Source organism: Eptatretus burgeri, chromosome 5 (assembly GCF_056783735.1).
Source record: "Eptatretus burgeri isolate ZD-2024b chromosome 5, Ebu_testis_v1, whole genome shotgun sequence".
Lineage (NCBI taxonomy): Eukaryota > Metazoa > Chordata > Myxini > Myxiniformes > Myxinidae > Eptatretus > Eptatretus burgeri.
Genome location: NC_140965.1, coordinates 22,829,794 through 22,844,004, shown reverse-complemented (window position 1 = coordinate 22,844,004; position 14,211 = coordinate 22,829,794). Strand labels below are relative to the sequence as shown.

The 14,211-nt window shown below is 41.3% G+C and overlaps 1 protein-coding gene across 4 annotated transcripts in view; it reads right to left on the bottom strand.

Annotated features, from left to right (window-relative positions):
• Window positions 1-3,396: 3,396 nt before the first annotated feature.
• The window catches only part of LOC147026054 (kelch-like protein 29), a 162,081-nt gene continuing 151,266 nt past the window's right edge, over window positions 3,397-14,211 (bottom strand). For 3 of the 4 annotated variants that reach the window (XM_085881057.1, XM_085881056.1, XM_085881055.1), the window contains exons 12-13: window positions 4,361-4,505; window positions 3,397-3,887 (exon numbers count right to left, since the gene is read on the bottom strand). In XM_085881057.1, coding sequence (XP_085737183.1) covers window positions 3,698-3,887; window positions 4,361-4,505 — 335 coding nt within the window. In that variant the 3' untranslated portion in view covers window positions 3,397-3,697. Of the gene's footprint in view, window positions 3,888-4,360; window positions 4,506-14,211 lie in introns of those variants that run through there. The other variant, XM_085881058.1, reaches the window with a different exon arrangement.

Here is a 14,211-nt window from a genome sequence, read left to right as displayed (position 1 = left end):
AAATAGCTATTCGACATAATCATTTAACAGAAACAGGCAATGACAAATAATTTGAGAGATATGCATTATGGAGTATCAATTGTCAACGTCACTGTCATCGTCCTCATGATCCACGCTGCCGTCCGACTGTTCATCTTGGACCTTCATGTCCGCACACTCCTGGAGAACACAAGCAGCTGTGCAGCTTAGGCCATTGACCATGCATGTGCATGATGGCAGTCTACACTCCCGCTTACACTTGCAGGATAAAAATTCCAGAACAACATCAGGAGCTGGGGCACCAGACATCCACTCAATGGTAAGTCTACCATCATCATCCAATACCCAACCATTACAGTCAAGTGGACTGGGTACACGTGGAGTTACTGAAAGACTGTGGTGCCAAATGGCTGCTTGGTGACATGCTCTGGTAGCATGAAGCTTCAAACAATCCTGACAAGGAGGGAGTTGTCCTGACTGGATATCACCATTCTTAGCACGGAACAACTGAAACTGCATCTCGTTAACTTCTGTGATTTCAGTTTGAGACATGTACAGCTTGAAATTGAATTCCTCAAGCACATGGAAGAGATCATCCTGTAGTGTCCAGTCTTTCCCTAAGTCACTGAAACCTTGGATTGTTGATGAGGAGTTTGAGTCCTGTCACCTTTCCACGGCCACTGAAAGCGCTTACTGTGTCGCAGCCTGTGGCGGAATGCAATCCCAAGAAAGCTTTACAGATGTTTTTGCCGAGAGCACTAGCAACTTTTGTTATGTCAACAAGTCTGGTGCGGGTTGATGATCCACATCGGATGAACAGATTACAGTCTATGTCATCATGAAAAGCCAGACATGGCATCATGACGTCTGTGTCTTCTGAAGCTACTATCACAGAATGGAAACTTGACGATGCATACTTACAGTGTAGTAGCAAGCGTGTGTCTGTTTCCTCGTGAGATGAACGGAGCTTGTCAACTTCAACTACAGCCTCATGGGTGATCTCGGTGCAGATATCCTCACATGTGACATAAAGGACCTTGTATCTAAGTCTTATTCTGTAGGGCTCTGTTTCCCATTGCTCTGTGATGAATTTGATCAGCTTCGTCTTGCTGATGTCACAAGACAGAAGACTCCTCCATTGGTGTATTCGGTGACCGGGTGCTATGTTTGTGAAGCGGATACCTCCATCAGTCGACCTCAGGGCCCTTTCTGTATCTTTTATAGATATCTGTTTGTAGACATCAAATACTACATCAACCCTGTTGCTAATTACTGATGTATTCAGCACAGCTGAAAGAATTATATCAGCCACTTCATCAAAAGTGAGATTCTCCGCTTTCAGCTTCTGTACAATACTCATGCCATCAATGATGCACGCTGAGGGGTGTTGGGCGTTTTCCGCAGCAGAGACCTTACTTTCAAGCTTTCTGGCAAGGGCTGCTTTGTTGTTTTTCTTCATAGTACCATCACAGTTGGCCAAGGATGAAGGAAGGGGGCCGAGGAGGTGTTTCAGTACATCATTCATGTTCAACTTTCTGCTGGAAGCTACGAGTATCATCTGTCCAAACAGTTTATTGTCACTTTTGAGGACTTGCTCCTTGTTAGGTAGTTTTCTGCTGATCCTTTTGTGGGCATTATCAAATGTCTTCAACTGCATCTTTGGCAATCTGTCAAAGCATGGGTTTTCTCGTCCTTCAATACGTTGTATTTGATCATTTGTATATGCTGCATCCCCTTTCTTGTGAGCAGTCAAAAGATCATTGGCAACTTCTGGGGACACCAGTTGAGATGCTTATCAGCTCTGAAGGATTTTGACTTGGTTTGTCCAGGTGTCTTCCATCAGATAAACCAAACTGTCAACATCAGTCTCATCCTTGCACATTCTTGAAGCTGACAAATCTGTGTGAACCATTCTTTGCTGCAGCTATCATGCATCATCAGCCTCATTTGTTTAAGACAGGTACTTCTATATTCTGCTGTGACATAGTACCTGCTAACAGCAGCAGGCTTCAAGCTGAATCCCTTTGTGCCTCTGGCTGTCTGTGTCCTTGGTGACTGTTTCTTCAATGGTTTGGTCAACAGGAGGTCTACCAAATGTATTGGTTGCACCAAGTTGTACTGAGAAACCTCCTTCTGGCATGTGCTGATGAACCTCTGGGTGCATCTCAGAGAGCCTGGTCATTTGGCAGTAATAGACTGGTAGATACTTGGCATATACACCTTAAGGGGTTTTAACATGAAAAACGCTATAACTTGTCCAATAATTATCACAGAAAGCTGCCAGACATCCTGAAATAATATTAAGATATCACTCTATATAGAAGAAATAACATTGGCTATATCCATGGACTAGACTGTTATGATTTATGAACAAGTATACTTTTAATGACTGTTTTTGCTCTCAAATTTGCCTTCGCTTGATTATTTAGCGAAGCATGTTATAGCCTATAAATGCTTATCATTTAACCTATAGTCACAGATTATATACCAATGGATAGGAAATTAAGTCCGCTTTCCAATGGTATGTGGGAATACGCTATATGATGTGGAAGAATAAGGATACATGGCACAAACTGACCACGCACCCTTAAATCTTGTCCGCAAAAGCGCCGTCCGAGCGATTAATGGTCTAAAACAGAAAATTGGAGATAATTTACTTGAGCTACTCTACTCAAAGGTCCATCATGCTGTTTTATTATCTCCATTTGTGTCTTCAATCAGTCATATCACTTTTTTCTGGTCCTTCAAGATGGTACCAATTTCCATCTCAGCTCAAGGACTATGATGCAAGCCTTGACTTTTATACAAAAACATAGCGGCAATGCCCCTGGGCTCACCTGGTCGAACCAGGGAACCAGTGGTAGGCATGGATGACCCACGGAAGATGTGAATTAGTCGATGATTTGAACAAACTTGTGAAAACATCATGCAGAGATGATTCCTTCCAGGTTGCATCTAAATCGGGTGAATACTTTTTGAGAAGTCAAAAGTTCTGATCCCAGAATCATAATGACCTTTGACCTTTAAACTGACCTAATTAATATGCAATTTTTTAAATGGGATTTGCACTGCATGAGGAGGCCTTGATCCTCAGAAGTTCGACAAAAGTATGATGAAGCATCATACTCCAGAAGTATGATGAAAATAGGACGATTGGTTTTGGGATCACAGGTGATAAAGGTTGTGGTCAAGTTTCATCGAAATCGTACGTGTAGTTTCGGAGAAGAAGATCCGAATGGTTACATACTGACTGGGTCACTGACGGATACCACGTGAAGCTAATACTTCACCTAAACTACGTTCCAGGTGAGCTAAAAACCCGTATGTAAGCTAACCTGTAGAATGGTGAGTGTCGAAGTGGAAAGTGGGGGTGGGTAATGCTGCCGGAAAGGTAGTAAATATTTGTGCTCTGAACGCCAGTGGGCAACCTCTTTTATTTTTTTTTTTGGGGGGGGGGTGGGGGAGGACAGGTGTGTTTGGCGACGGAGTAGAACAACCATTCGATGGAATGTATGTTTGTTATCGTGAGACTTGTACGGTAAATGTTGATGATCAAGTCTTTTATTTATTTCCATATTTCATTTTGCTTTTCAAAATTATTATTATTATTATTATTATTACACACCACACTGTATCAAATATAAGCTCTTTTAAGGTTTACAATACAAAACGGCAAACATTAAATACATACCAACATATTACAAATGTGTTTTAAGTGTTATGCATCGTGGATGCTCAGGTGCTTTTTGATGACTGTGCAGCCATGGAGGTACACGGGGCAGGGCAGATTGTGCATCAGAGTCCAGCGGCTTTCAACTGGGTCATACACATCCATGCTGCTCAGAGCATGGCCATCCAAGTTGCTGAGGCCTCCAACAACGTAGATTTTTCCTCCCACCACTGCTGCGCTGAAAAGGTGAAGACACAATCCGTTGCTCAAAACAAAGGCCATACCTCATAGGTGCTGCACCATGTATTGACTTGTGATCAACATGCAGCAAAGTCTGTCTTAAAATGCATTGTGGCTGAAAAGTGAATAGGAGGCCCCCCACGAAGCTTCGTTGCTGCCACCTTACCAATGTGATAAAATGTGTACTCGTTTAAACATGTAATATTGCCAGTGTAAATACTGTATTTATATACAGTGGTGATACCTGCATTGCCCCCACTCTTCCCAATTCTCCTGCATGAGCCAAAGTTAACACAAAAGCATCTTAACATTTCATACTAATGATGATGTTTTGTAATTTTCATGATGGTAAAAGTAAAGTGGTGCTTTGCCTTTTCCTACTGCTAATTTATTTATTATTTGGATGAAGGCCATCTTCAAATTTCTCCATTTTGCTCCTACAATGGTTTCGTACAATTCATATTGACTCACCTGCTGTAAAGGCGGTTGCACGTCATGTTTGGTCCCGTCTTTATGTTTTCCTTCTTTGGGTCGAAGATGGTAATGGCCCGGGCAAAAGGACCTCCCAGGATGTATATGAGAGAATCCAGAATCACAGCTGGCACAAACTTATTGTCTGCAATGAGCAGCACGAATGCCATTGTGAGAAGCATCAATCTATCCACCAGCTGTCATGCAGTCTGCTTACCACCAAATGCTTTTGCCTATTGGACATGGTATTGCTTTCCTGGTAAAATCAGACCTGCACTGAAAATTAAATGTCACTCAGATTTCTTTGCTTTTTATTTCTAGAATTTCTAAAAACCATCCGACCAAAGTAAAACGATCTGCCTTCCCTTTAACACGAGAGCCCTCCAACGTATTTGAGACAGCTCATGTAGAAGAAAGGATCTCTGAATCGAAATCTGCCACTGCCTTCCATTTCATGTTTTGAAACCAATGGCTAATGGTTTAATCGTAACACTCCTTTTTACAAGTAAGTGGCTTTTGTATTCAGTAACATGTGGGCCACCCTTGGGCAAGGTGTACTACCCTATTCTCACTTCCTGATCAGAGTTACCATGCAGGCAGCTTGCACATATTGTCAGTAATGGATGCATCGCCTTTATGGTAAGCAGAGGATTGATTCTCTTATGAAGAATAATGGCCAGGATTACCCATCTATACTAATAAATGTCATTGTGTGTGTGTGTGTGTGTGTGTGTGTGTGTGTGTGTGTGTGTGTGTGTGTGTGTGTGTGTGTGTGTGTGTGTGTGTGTGTGTGTGTGTGTGTGTGTGTGTGTGTGTGTGTGTGCTAATATTGTACAAATGCCTTTCTTAGACAGCAATATTCTTAAGAAACTAATCTGGTACGGTTGTCAATAGATTAAAACAAGTTTTCTTTGAGATCATAAAATGACACCAAATAGAATTGGTGAAATACAACACGAATAGAAAAAATATTATCAACAAGATATTTATATAAATACATGGAAACCATCTAAACCCATTTAAGCGGTTGCTTGGAGACAATGAAGCAGGTTAAAAAAAATTAAAACCATTTCCCCATAGGGTAGCATGTATGAATCGGATTCAGAGCGAGCTGACCAGAGGGGTGCAAAAGTCACTGCATGTGCGAGCCGCATGCATGCAGGCTGGCCTTTGCCAGGTATATATGGTTGGTTTTAAATGCTACTACCCAGTTTTATATAGAACCTGGTGGTTAAAAAGAAAATGTTGCTGTTTGGGCACGTTTTATTGCCCCTCCCCTCCCCTTGTGCGGTCTTCGCGTGACGTTTTAAAATACCCAATTTTGTTCAATACTGTACTACCCCCCCCACTTCTCCACAAGTCCCCCAACTAAACGCAAGTCCAGAACCCTCCTCTCTCCCCACTCCTCATCTCCCCCCCCCCAAGGAGTACAGCGATGTTTGGTGAGGCATCGTTCTCCCCCCCCCCCCCCGCATTCTTAGCCTCTCTCCTCTGTCTCTCTCTCTCTCTCTCTCTCTCTCTCTCTCTCTCTCTCTCTCTCTCTCTCTCTCTCTCTCTCTCTCTCTCTCTCTCTCTCTCTCTCTCTCTCTCTCTCTCTCTCTCTCTCTCTCTCTCTCTCTCTCTCTCTCCCTTCCTTCCCTCCTTCCTTCCTTCCTTCCTTCCTTCCTTCCTTCCTTCCTTCCTTCCTTCCTTCCTTCTCTCTCTCTCTCTCTCTCTCTCTCTCTCTCTCTCTCTCTCTCTCTCTCTCTCTCTCTCTCTCTCTCTCTCTCTCTCTCTCCCCCTCCCTCCTTCTCTCTCTCGTCCCCCCCACCCTCCCTTAAGCGATGCGTTGTATTTACTTGTCTAGAATACAATGGGTTGCAAAACTATTCACCCCCCTCCAATGTTTTCACATTTTGAAGCCACCTGTGCTTATCCTATGATGCTTTCAAATCAAACTTCATATATATTCTTCACAAATTACTCCAAAGTGATAACGCTTTAAAAATCAGATAAAATGTGAATAAGTTAGATTAACAAAAAATCAGATTACTCTCAGTTGCATAAATACTCAAACTCTTTACTTAATAATAAAATAATAACTTTACATCACTTCAGGAGCAAATTATTTGTTTGAAAGGTTACAGAATAAGTGTAATGTCTCACCTGTATGTGAAACTGGGCTGTGTGCAGATTTAATGCTGAATGCAATAGACTTTGGATGTTGTAAAGCATGTAATGATAGAGAAGTTAATATCAACTAGTTAGTGCCCGTAAAAAAAAAGAAAAAAGTAAATATTCAAACCGCGAGCAACAAACAACAACCACACAGGCCGTTTATTCGCTCTCGCGTGCCCGTACGTGCGTGGCCCAGAAGTTCGCATATTATTCGCAGTTACGATTATTCGCAATTTAGTTTTAATACCCAATTATTCAATTAGCGCCAACGTATTTACCTTTTCGCAATGTCGTGGCAAGGAAAAACAAAAAGAGAAGAGAAGAGAGAGAAAAAAAATTTACTTCATGGTTCGGAGCAGACCAGTACTCTAATGTTACCGAAATTTATGCACCGTCTAATATGAAAACGATCATAACTTGGGGCATTGTGTTTATCTATAAATGCGCATAAGAAATCGAGAAATTCTTAGAATACGAAGTCATCATTATCCGGAAGTCCGTACGTTGTAACCTGTAATGGCGAACGCGACTGAGCTTCCCTTCCCCCATCGGCCACGCCCATGCAACAATGTGTCTTGTCATTGGTTTGGTAAATAAATGGCCATAACTTGGGAACCACCTGTCCGATTAATATCAAACCTTGAAAAGGCACATCCTCAGGTCCCCAGCAATATACCTGGCAAGTTTCAATTAGATCGGACCAGTGGTTGTTGAGAAACAGCGGTCACACACACACACATTGCTGGAATTATAGATAGATGAGGTTGAAAGGACATCCAATGGCCACCACCATCATTCAGATATATGCTTCAATTTCTGCTGCAGTTGAAGTATGTAATCAGAGGTTTAACTTAAAAATAAACTCCCTCAATTCTCTTCAGAGTTTTAAGGTGAAACTCACTTGGTCAACCAACCTGGCAAACATGAAGACCAAAGAGCTTTCCAAAGAAATATAAGACATAAAGTGGTCAAGAAGCACCGTTCAGGGGAGGGTTATAAGATTTTAGTCACTCATTATCCCTTTGAGTATGGTGAAAGATGTATCGTACTACCAGACTATACCCAGGCCAGGTTGCCCATCCAAACTCAGCAGCCGGGCAAGCAGGAAACTGGTTCGGGATATCACTGTAAATCGGACAATGACTTTGAAAGATCTACAAGGCTCTCGGTCCAAGATGGGGGTTAATGTTCATCAATCTACAATATACCGTTCTATTCACAAAGCTGGCCTCTATGGACAGGTGGCAAGAAAGAAGCCATTACTGAAAAGGACATGTCTAAAAGTTTGTATGGAATTTATGAAAAAGCATCTTAATGATACTGCAGGCACGTGGAGAAAGGTTTTGTGGTCAGACAAGACAACAATTGAACTTTTTGGTCTAAATTCAGTGTTACGTCTGGCGCAAGCCTAACACTGCATATCACCCAGTCAACACCATCCTTACTGTCAAGCATGGTGGTGGCAGCATCATGTTTGGGGCTGCTTTTCATTTGCAGGGACTGGAAAGCTTGTCAGGATAGAAGGGACAATGGACGGTGCAAAGTACTGGAGAATCCTTGATGAAAACCTGTTTGAGACAGCCATGAATCTGAAACCGAGTAGGAGATTCACATTTCAGCAGGACAATGATCTGAAGCACAAAGTTGCTACAATGGGGTGGCTGAATAAGAAGAAAATAAATGTTCTTGAGTGGCCCAAAGTCCTGACTTGAACCCAATTAAACATTTAGTGTTAGATTTGAAGATTGCAGTCCATCGATCCCCATCAAACTTGGCAGAATGAGAGCGATTTTCATGTGAAGAATGGGCAAAGATTTCTCCATCTCACGGTGTAAAGCTGGTAGAGACCTACCCAAAAAAGACTCGTAGCAGTCATTTATGCAAAAGGTGTTTCCACCAAGTACTGACGGAAGGAGCTGAATACGTTTGCATGTTTTTTGTAGGTATTCCTGACATGTAACCTCTTTCAATTATAATAGTGTTTAGTTTGATCTGTCCTGTTATGTGTAAAAAAGTTCATTTGGAAAAATAGTTTCTACATAATTCATAATTCAACTAAATGTGGTATTATTGGTAGGGGGTGCATAGGTGTATACTTTTGTAGGGCACTGGAGATACTTCCAGGAAGAAGGCAATGGCAAACCACTTCCTTACATACCAAGAAAACAATCGTGATCAGAAAATTAAGAGATAAAGCTATGATGCAGGACGATGAGTACCTGCCCCCCTTACCCCCTCTGGTTTTAAAGCACCCAAATTGCGACTGGGGAAGAGCAAAGTGTTTTGATGAGTAGGACTGCCCGTGGTAACAGGACTGGATCAAACCCTCAAGGAAATCCATTTGCTGAGGTCACCACAAATGAAACTCAAAATCTGAGCTTCTCACAAGTTCACTAAATTGGGACATGGAATGTAAGGTCAATGAATTGGGGAAAGTCCAATGTAATAAAGATAGAGACGGCGAGGACAAGAACTGTAATTTTGGGGATAAGTTAACTTAGATGGACTGCTTTGGGACAGTTTCTGGTCACAAAATCTGTAAAATAAATGGAATGGCAGTGATTTGAAACAAGAGGACGGCAGAGTCAGCACTGAGAGACAACCCAGCCAATGATGGGTTAATATCAGTGAGGTTGAAAGGACATCGAGTGGCCACCACCATCATTTGGATGTATGCTCCAACTTCTGCTGCAGATGAAGAAAATGTGGAGGAGTTTATGGAAAGTTGCAGGAACTCGTAGAACAGATGCCTAAAACTTCCATGTTTCTTTCTTTACCACTTGAGCTTTTGCAATCAAATTTTCAACAAACCTTTATTATGAGAATATGGAGAGCACTAATTAAGAAAATAGTATTTTAAAAATATTAGCTATTGTTTTTATCAAGTTTTGTTTTGCATATAAAGTGAATGTGGACGGGCTTTGCATTTGGGATGCTTTCTCGTTGTAGCTTTTTCTGTGCTAGTTTAAGTGAAACAAATGTGACAGGTCTGAAAAACTGATAATTGCTAAATCTGATCATTATCTAAGTTTTAACTTTGTATAGCGGTGATAACTACTCCTACACCCTTCTTGGGGGCATCAGAGATGCCCACAATTAGGTCGTGATCATTTCCGAACTAGATCATTGATATCATGGTGGAAAATGAGGCCTCCAACATCATTGGAATCTCCCATGCTGAAGCTGAGTCCATGGGTCGATCATTTCACCATCGCAGACAGGTCGGTGGTCTCTCTGTCTTCTACGCCTCCTTTCTGGTCTGGCATCCTCTGTTCTTTCTGTGCTCTGTCCCCACCCCAAGGTTTCTGCATGGCTCACATGGTCCACCATCCACCCCCTTCTGGTGAAACGACTGAAATCCAGGATCACTGCTCACCTCCTCTCATTTGTTCCTCTTTTTTCCCCCACCTGTGGAATCAACTTCAACATTCTCTTCAATCTCATTCTTCCATCCAGGTCTTCAAGACAGCTGTTCACCACCATTTCAGATCGTCAACAATCCAAAACTATGATATTTTCAACCCTCGTTAACCCCACCCAAATTCCTCCTAATTTTCCAGTTTTCCCTCCTTGGAGGTTCCTTCTGTGTCCATCTTGTACACCCCATGCATGCGTATTTTGCATCCTGTTCTTGTCTGTTCCGTACTGCTCCATTCAGTGTACTAGCTCTTCCACGAGCCATGACGATGTATACAAATAAAAATTCCCACGCTGAGTTCATATCAGGGGCAGTACATATGTGAGACCAGTCCTGAAATGAGATGGCTGCTTTGCAGTCCTTGCCAGTCTGTGTGAGGGTTGGGGTGGGCGAAATGAGCTACGAATATAATGAAAGTCTTATCTTTAAAATTACTTGACCAGGAACCATGAAACCCATATGTCTATATAATGATACACTTATTTTGTTTGTTTGTTTCTCCGTTTGTCTAGCCAACAATTCTCTCTTAAACTACTCAACTCGGGACCATAAAACATATATCGTTTAAAGGTCTTTGTCTGAGAAGTTCCAGTTTTTTATTCTTTTTTTTCCTATTACGAATGATGTTTTTTTTTTAATCTTTAGCATACTTAACTGCTATATTTATTGGAGAATCACGAGATAATGAAATCTTGCAAGATTGTGATTTTAGATGTTTTTTTAATTTATTTACTTTTACCATTGTTCTTAATGCAGGGGAACAGAAGTGTTAAGAATGGGAAGAAAGGCAGAAGTGATTGTGAATTTAACATTCCATCATTATTTACTTTTAACACTGTTCTGAACAAACGGAACTGGAACAACATAGGCATGTTGAACTGAATGGCTTCCTGTGCCAGTTTCTTGAAAAAGGGGAGGGAAGGACAGAGTTGGGGTTGGGGGCCATAGAGGAAACAAAGCTGGGAAGGTGGGGGGGGGTAATATTAGAGTTCCTACATGCACTCTAACATAATAGGAGGCTTATTACCTCCGCCACTTAAGGTGGACGGAAGTTATGTTTTCACCCCACGTTTGTCTATCTGTCTGTGAGCAGAATATCTCAATTTTATGGAGGGATTCAGACGAAACTTGGTGGACAGGTTGGGTGCCTGTCAAGGACAAATAGAGTAGATTTTGCTGAAGATTTGGATCCGGACATGAGAATTTTAAGTGATTCTTCATAATTGAGAGATGGGGCGAAAACGATACATGGCACAATATTTCATAAAGTTGTGGACGGGTTATGACAAAACTTGGTGGATGAGTTGGGCAGGTGACAAGAACAAGCAGATTCGATTTTGGTTAAGGTCCGGATGCAGAACCGGCCAATCAGTGGGATGGATACAAAATGTAAACTGTTTAGCCTGGTGGAGGTATGTGCTCTATTGAGTTCCATTTTGGTATATTTTTTTTATTATCATTTAGCTTACTTAATTTCTAGTTTTACTGAAGAATCTCGAGATTATGGAATGTCGTGAGATTGTGATTTTATATGCTTTTTTTATCTGTCTCTCTATATTATTATATGACTAAAACTCTCATCTTGTATGTATGTATGTTCCTGAAATTAAGCCAAAACGGTACACGATAGCGCAAACATTTTAGGGCCACCTTACTCACCATTCGCCTGTGGTGTGCAGTATCAAGTTTCGTTCAAATCGGGCAACGAAAAAATTATTAAAAAATCAATTCCTGATTCAGTCAAGTACTCTTCGGGATTATTTGATCAATGCAAACAACCTCAGCGGTATAGTTCGCTGGAGCTATCTTTTTTTTTATTCTTGAAATTATTTTTTTTTTCATCAACCGGTCACAAAGGGAACCCAACGGGTTCACGGGTCGTCTGGTTTACTTATAAAATTATTCTTAACAAATGGAACAGGAACAACACAGGCATCATGTAAGGAATGGCCTTCTCTTTGTACTGTATATCTTTGTGTGGTGTTATTAAGAACTGGAAGATAGGGGGAGGGAAGGACAGCAAGTTGTGGTTGGGGGGGGGGCAGAGATATGGTAGAGGGAGGTTGAGGTGTTGGGAAGGAGGGGGTTGAGGAATCGGGGTTGAGTGGGGGTGGGGGGGGGTGAGAACTTGAAATCACATTTTGCAATGCATGTAATAGTTCATATCCGACTGGATTTTGCATTGAAATGAGTTCTGTAACTGATAGGTTTTGAACTGTAGTTTGATAAAAGCTTTTCTGTCGACAATGCGAAGCAAAGTGAAGCTGATGTTTTGAGTTAGGCTGATGGAGTAAGAGAGGAAGGGTTAATCCCTGAAGCGTCAGTTATGTTTGCTTCCCATGGCACTTAACATACATATGTTGACCTTAATTTTAAAAACAAACTGCTATTGGAATTGCCCACCAATGCAGACAAAGATGAGCAATTTTATTGAGCTAATAGTTGAGTAACCAGAGAGTTTGTGTCAAAGCCACCCAATGCCTGTTTACAGTATACATTTATCGTTTTTCAAAGACTAGTCTAATAATATTTTTTATAAAGCATTGCAGTGAAGTCTGATCCAAATAATTTTAAACCAATATATGTATTTGTATATTGTTATCAGTAAAAAATAGTGTGGTAGATAAAAACATAAGAAAGGAAAAAACTTTAACATTGATGTGCTAAAAAAAAGTTAAGTTTAAAACATTTGAAATTATTTTTTTATTTCAACTTCACAATATCAATAATTAATATACCCCAAAGGAACCTCCATGCCAAATATCAGCATCCTAGTGCACATATTAAATGAATGGCAAGCTTCTAAATAACTTGCACCAAAAACTTTAACATTTTCACGCTGACGCTCATGGCGGGGGTATCGCTATAGCTCTCTGTTCTTCGAACAGGCGAGCTAAAATTGAAATTGTAAAACAGAGATCCATGGTGTTTGTGAATTCCTATTGATTCGGGTAAAAACCGTTTTAAACACATGACAATGAGGGGGCACTTGAGTTTTAAAGGCCCTGTCACACCTTGACGTTTTAGCCAGCGTATGGCAAGGTATCAAAATGTATGTAAAACGCTGGCGTACGCTGAACTATTGATGTTTTTTTTTCCAGTTTTGGACGTATTCATAACGAGTTGGACGTATGCATAACGTATGAGTAACGTACACAGAACGTTTCGATAACATATAGATAACTTATATCAACGAATGCTGAGCGTGTTGTCGGCGTTTACAGCCTATGCCCAACGATAGTCTAACTTATGCATAGCGCGGTAGCGTATCGCCGACGATCACGTGGCGTAGCCTATTAAAAGGCTGCGGCTCGACGATTCAAATCATAACCGCACTAGACATCGAAGTGTAAAGCCGCTGTCACACCTTGACGTTTTAGCCAGCGTATGCCGACGTATGAAAAATTTGCCGAATACGCTGACACACGTCGAATACGTTATGGGTAAGTTTTGTATGCGTCAAGAGCACACTGAAGCAGCTGGCATACGTCGTAGTACGCCGAGTACGTTGTCAAATTTTCAGCATGTTGAAAATTTTTCGACGTATGCCAGCATATGATACACACGTTCCGCATACTCTGGCCATAAGTTGTAGGCACGTTACGCGATCGTTTACACACGTCGACACTCATTACTTGTAAGTTACTCATAAGTCGAAACACGTCGAGGTAATGTTTAGCGTACCTGAAACTTATTTCTAACCTATGAGTAACGTGCTTTGAACCTATGAGTAACGTGCTTTGAACCTATGTGTAACCTATCTCCAACACATATTGACGTATGTAGATGTATTTGACGTCTTCTGGACGACCACAGAACTTACTGAACGTGTTACTAACTTACAGCTACCGTATAATGGCTTATTGGCAGCGTTTAGGGGAATTGGTATATAAAAATGGGGTTCACACAGGAGGAACCCGTCAGTGTTCCAGACTCCATGGTTTTTTTTTTTTTTCGGCATGACGGTGATGTTGACAGTGATTTCTAGTGCTGTTATGATTTAAATCATTGAGCGGCAGCCTATTAATTATATTATATTATAACCGCACTAGAAATCGAAGTGTCAACATCACCGTCATGCCGAAGAAAAAAAAAAACCATGGAGTCTGGAACACTGACGCTAAACATTACCTCAACGTGTTTCGACTTATGAGTAACTTACAAGTAACGTGTGTGGACGTGTGTCAACGATCGCGTAACGTGCCTACAACTTATGGCCAGCGTATGCGGAATGCGTGAGTCATACGCTGGCATACGTCGAAAAATTTCAAGCATA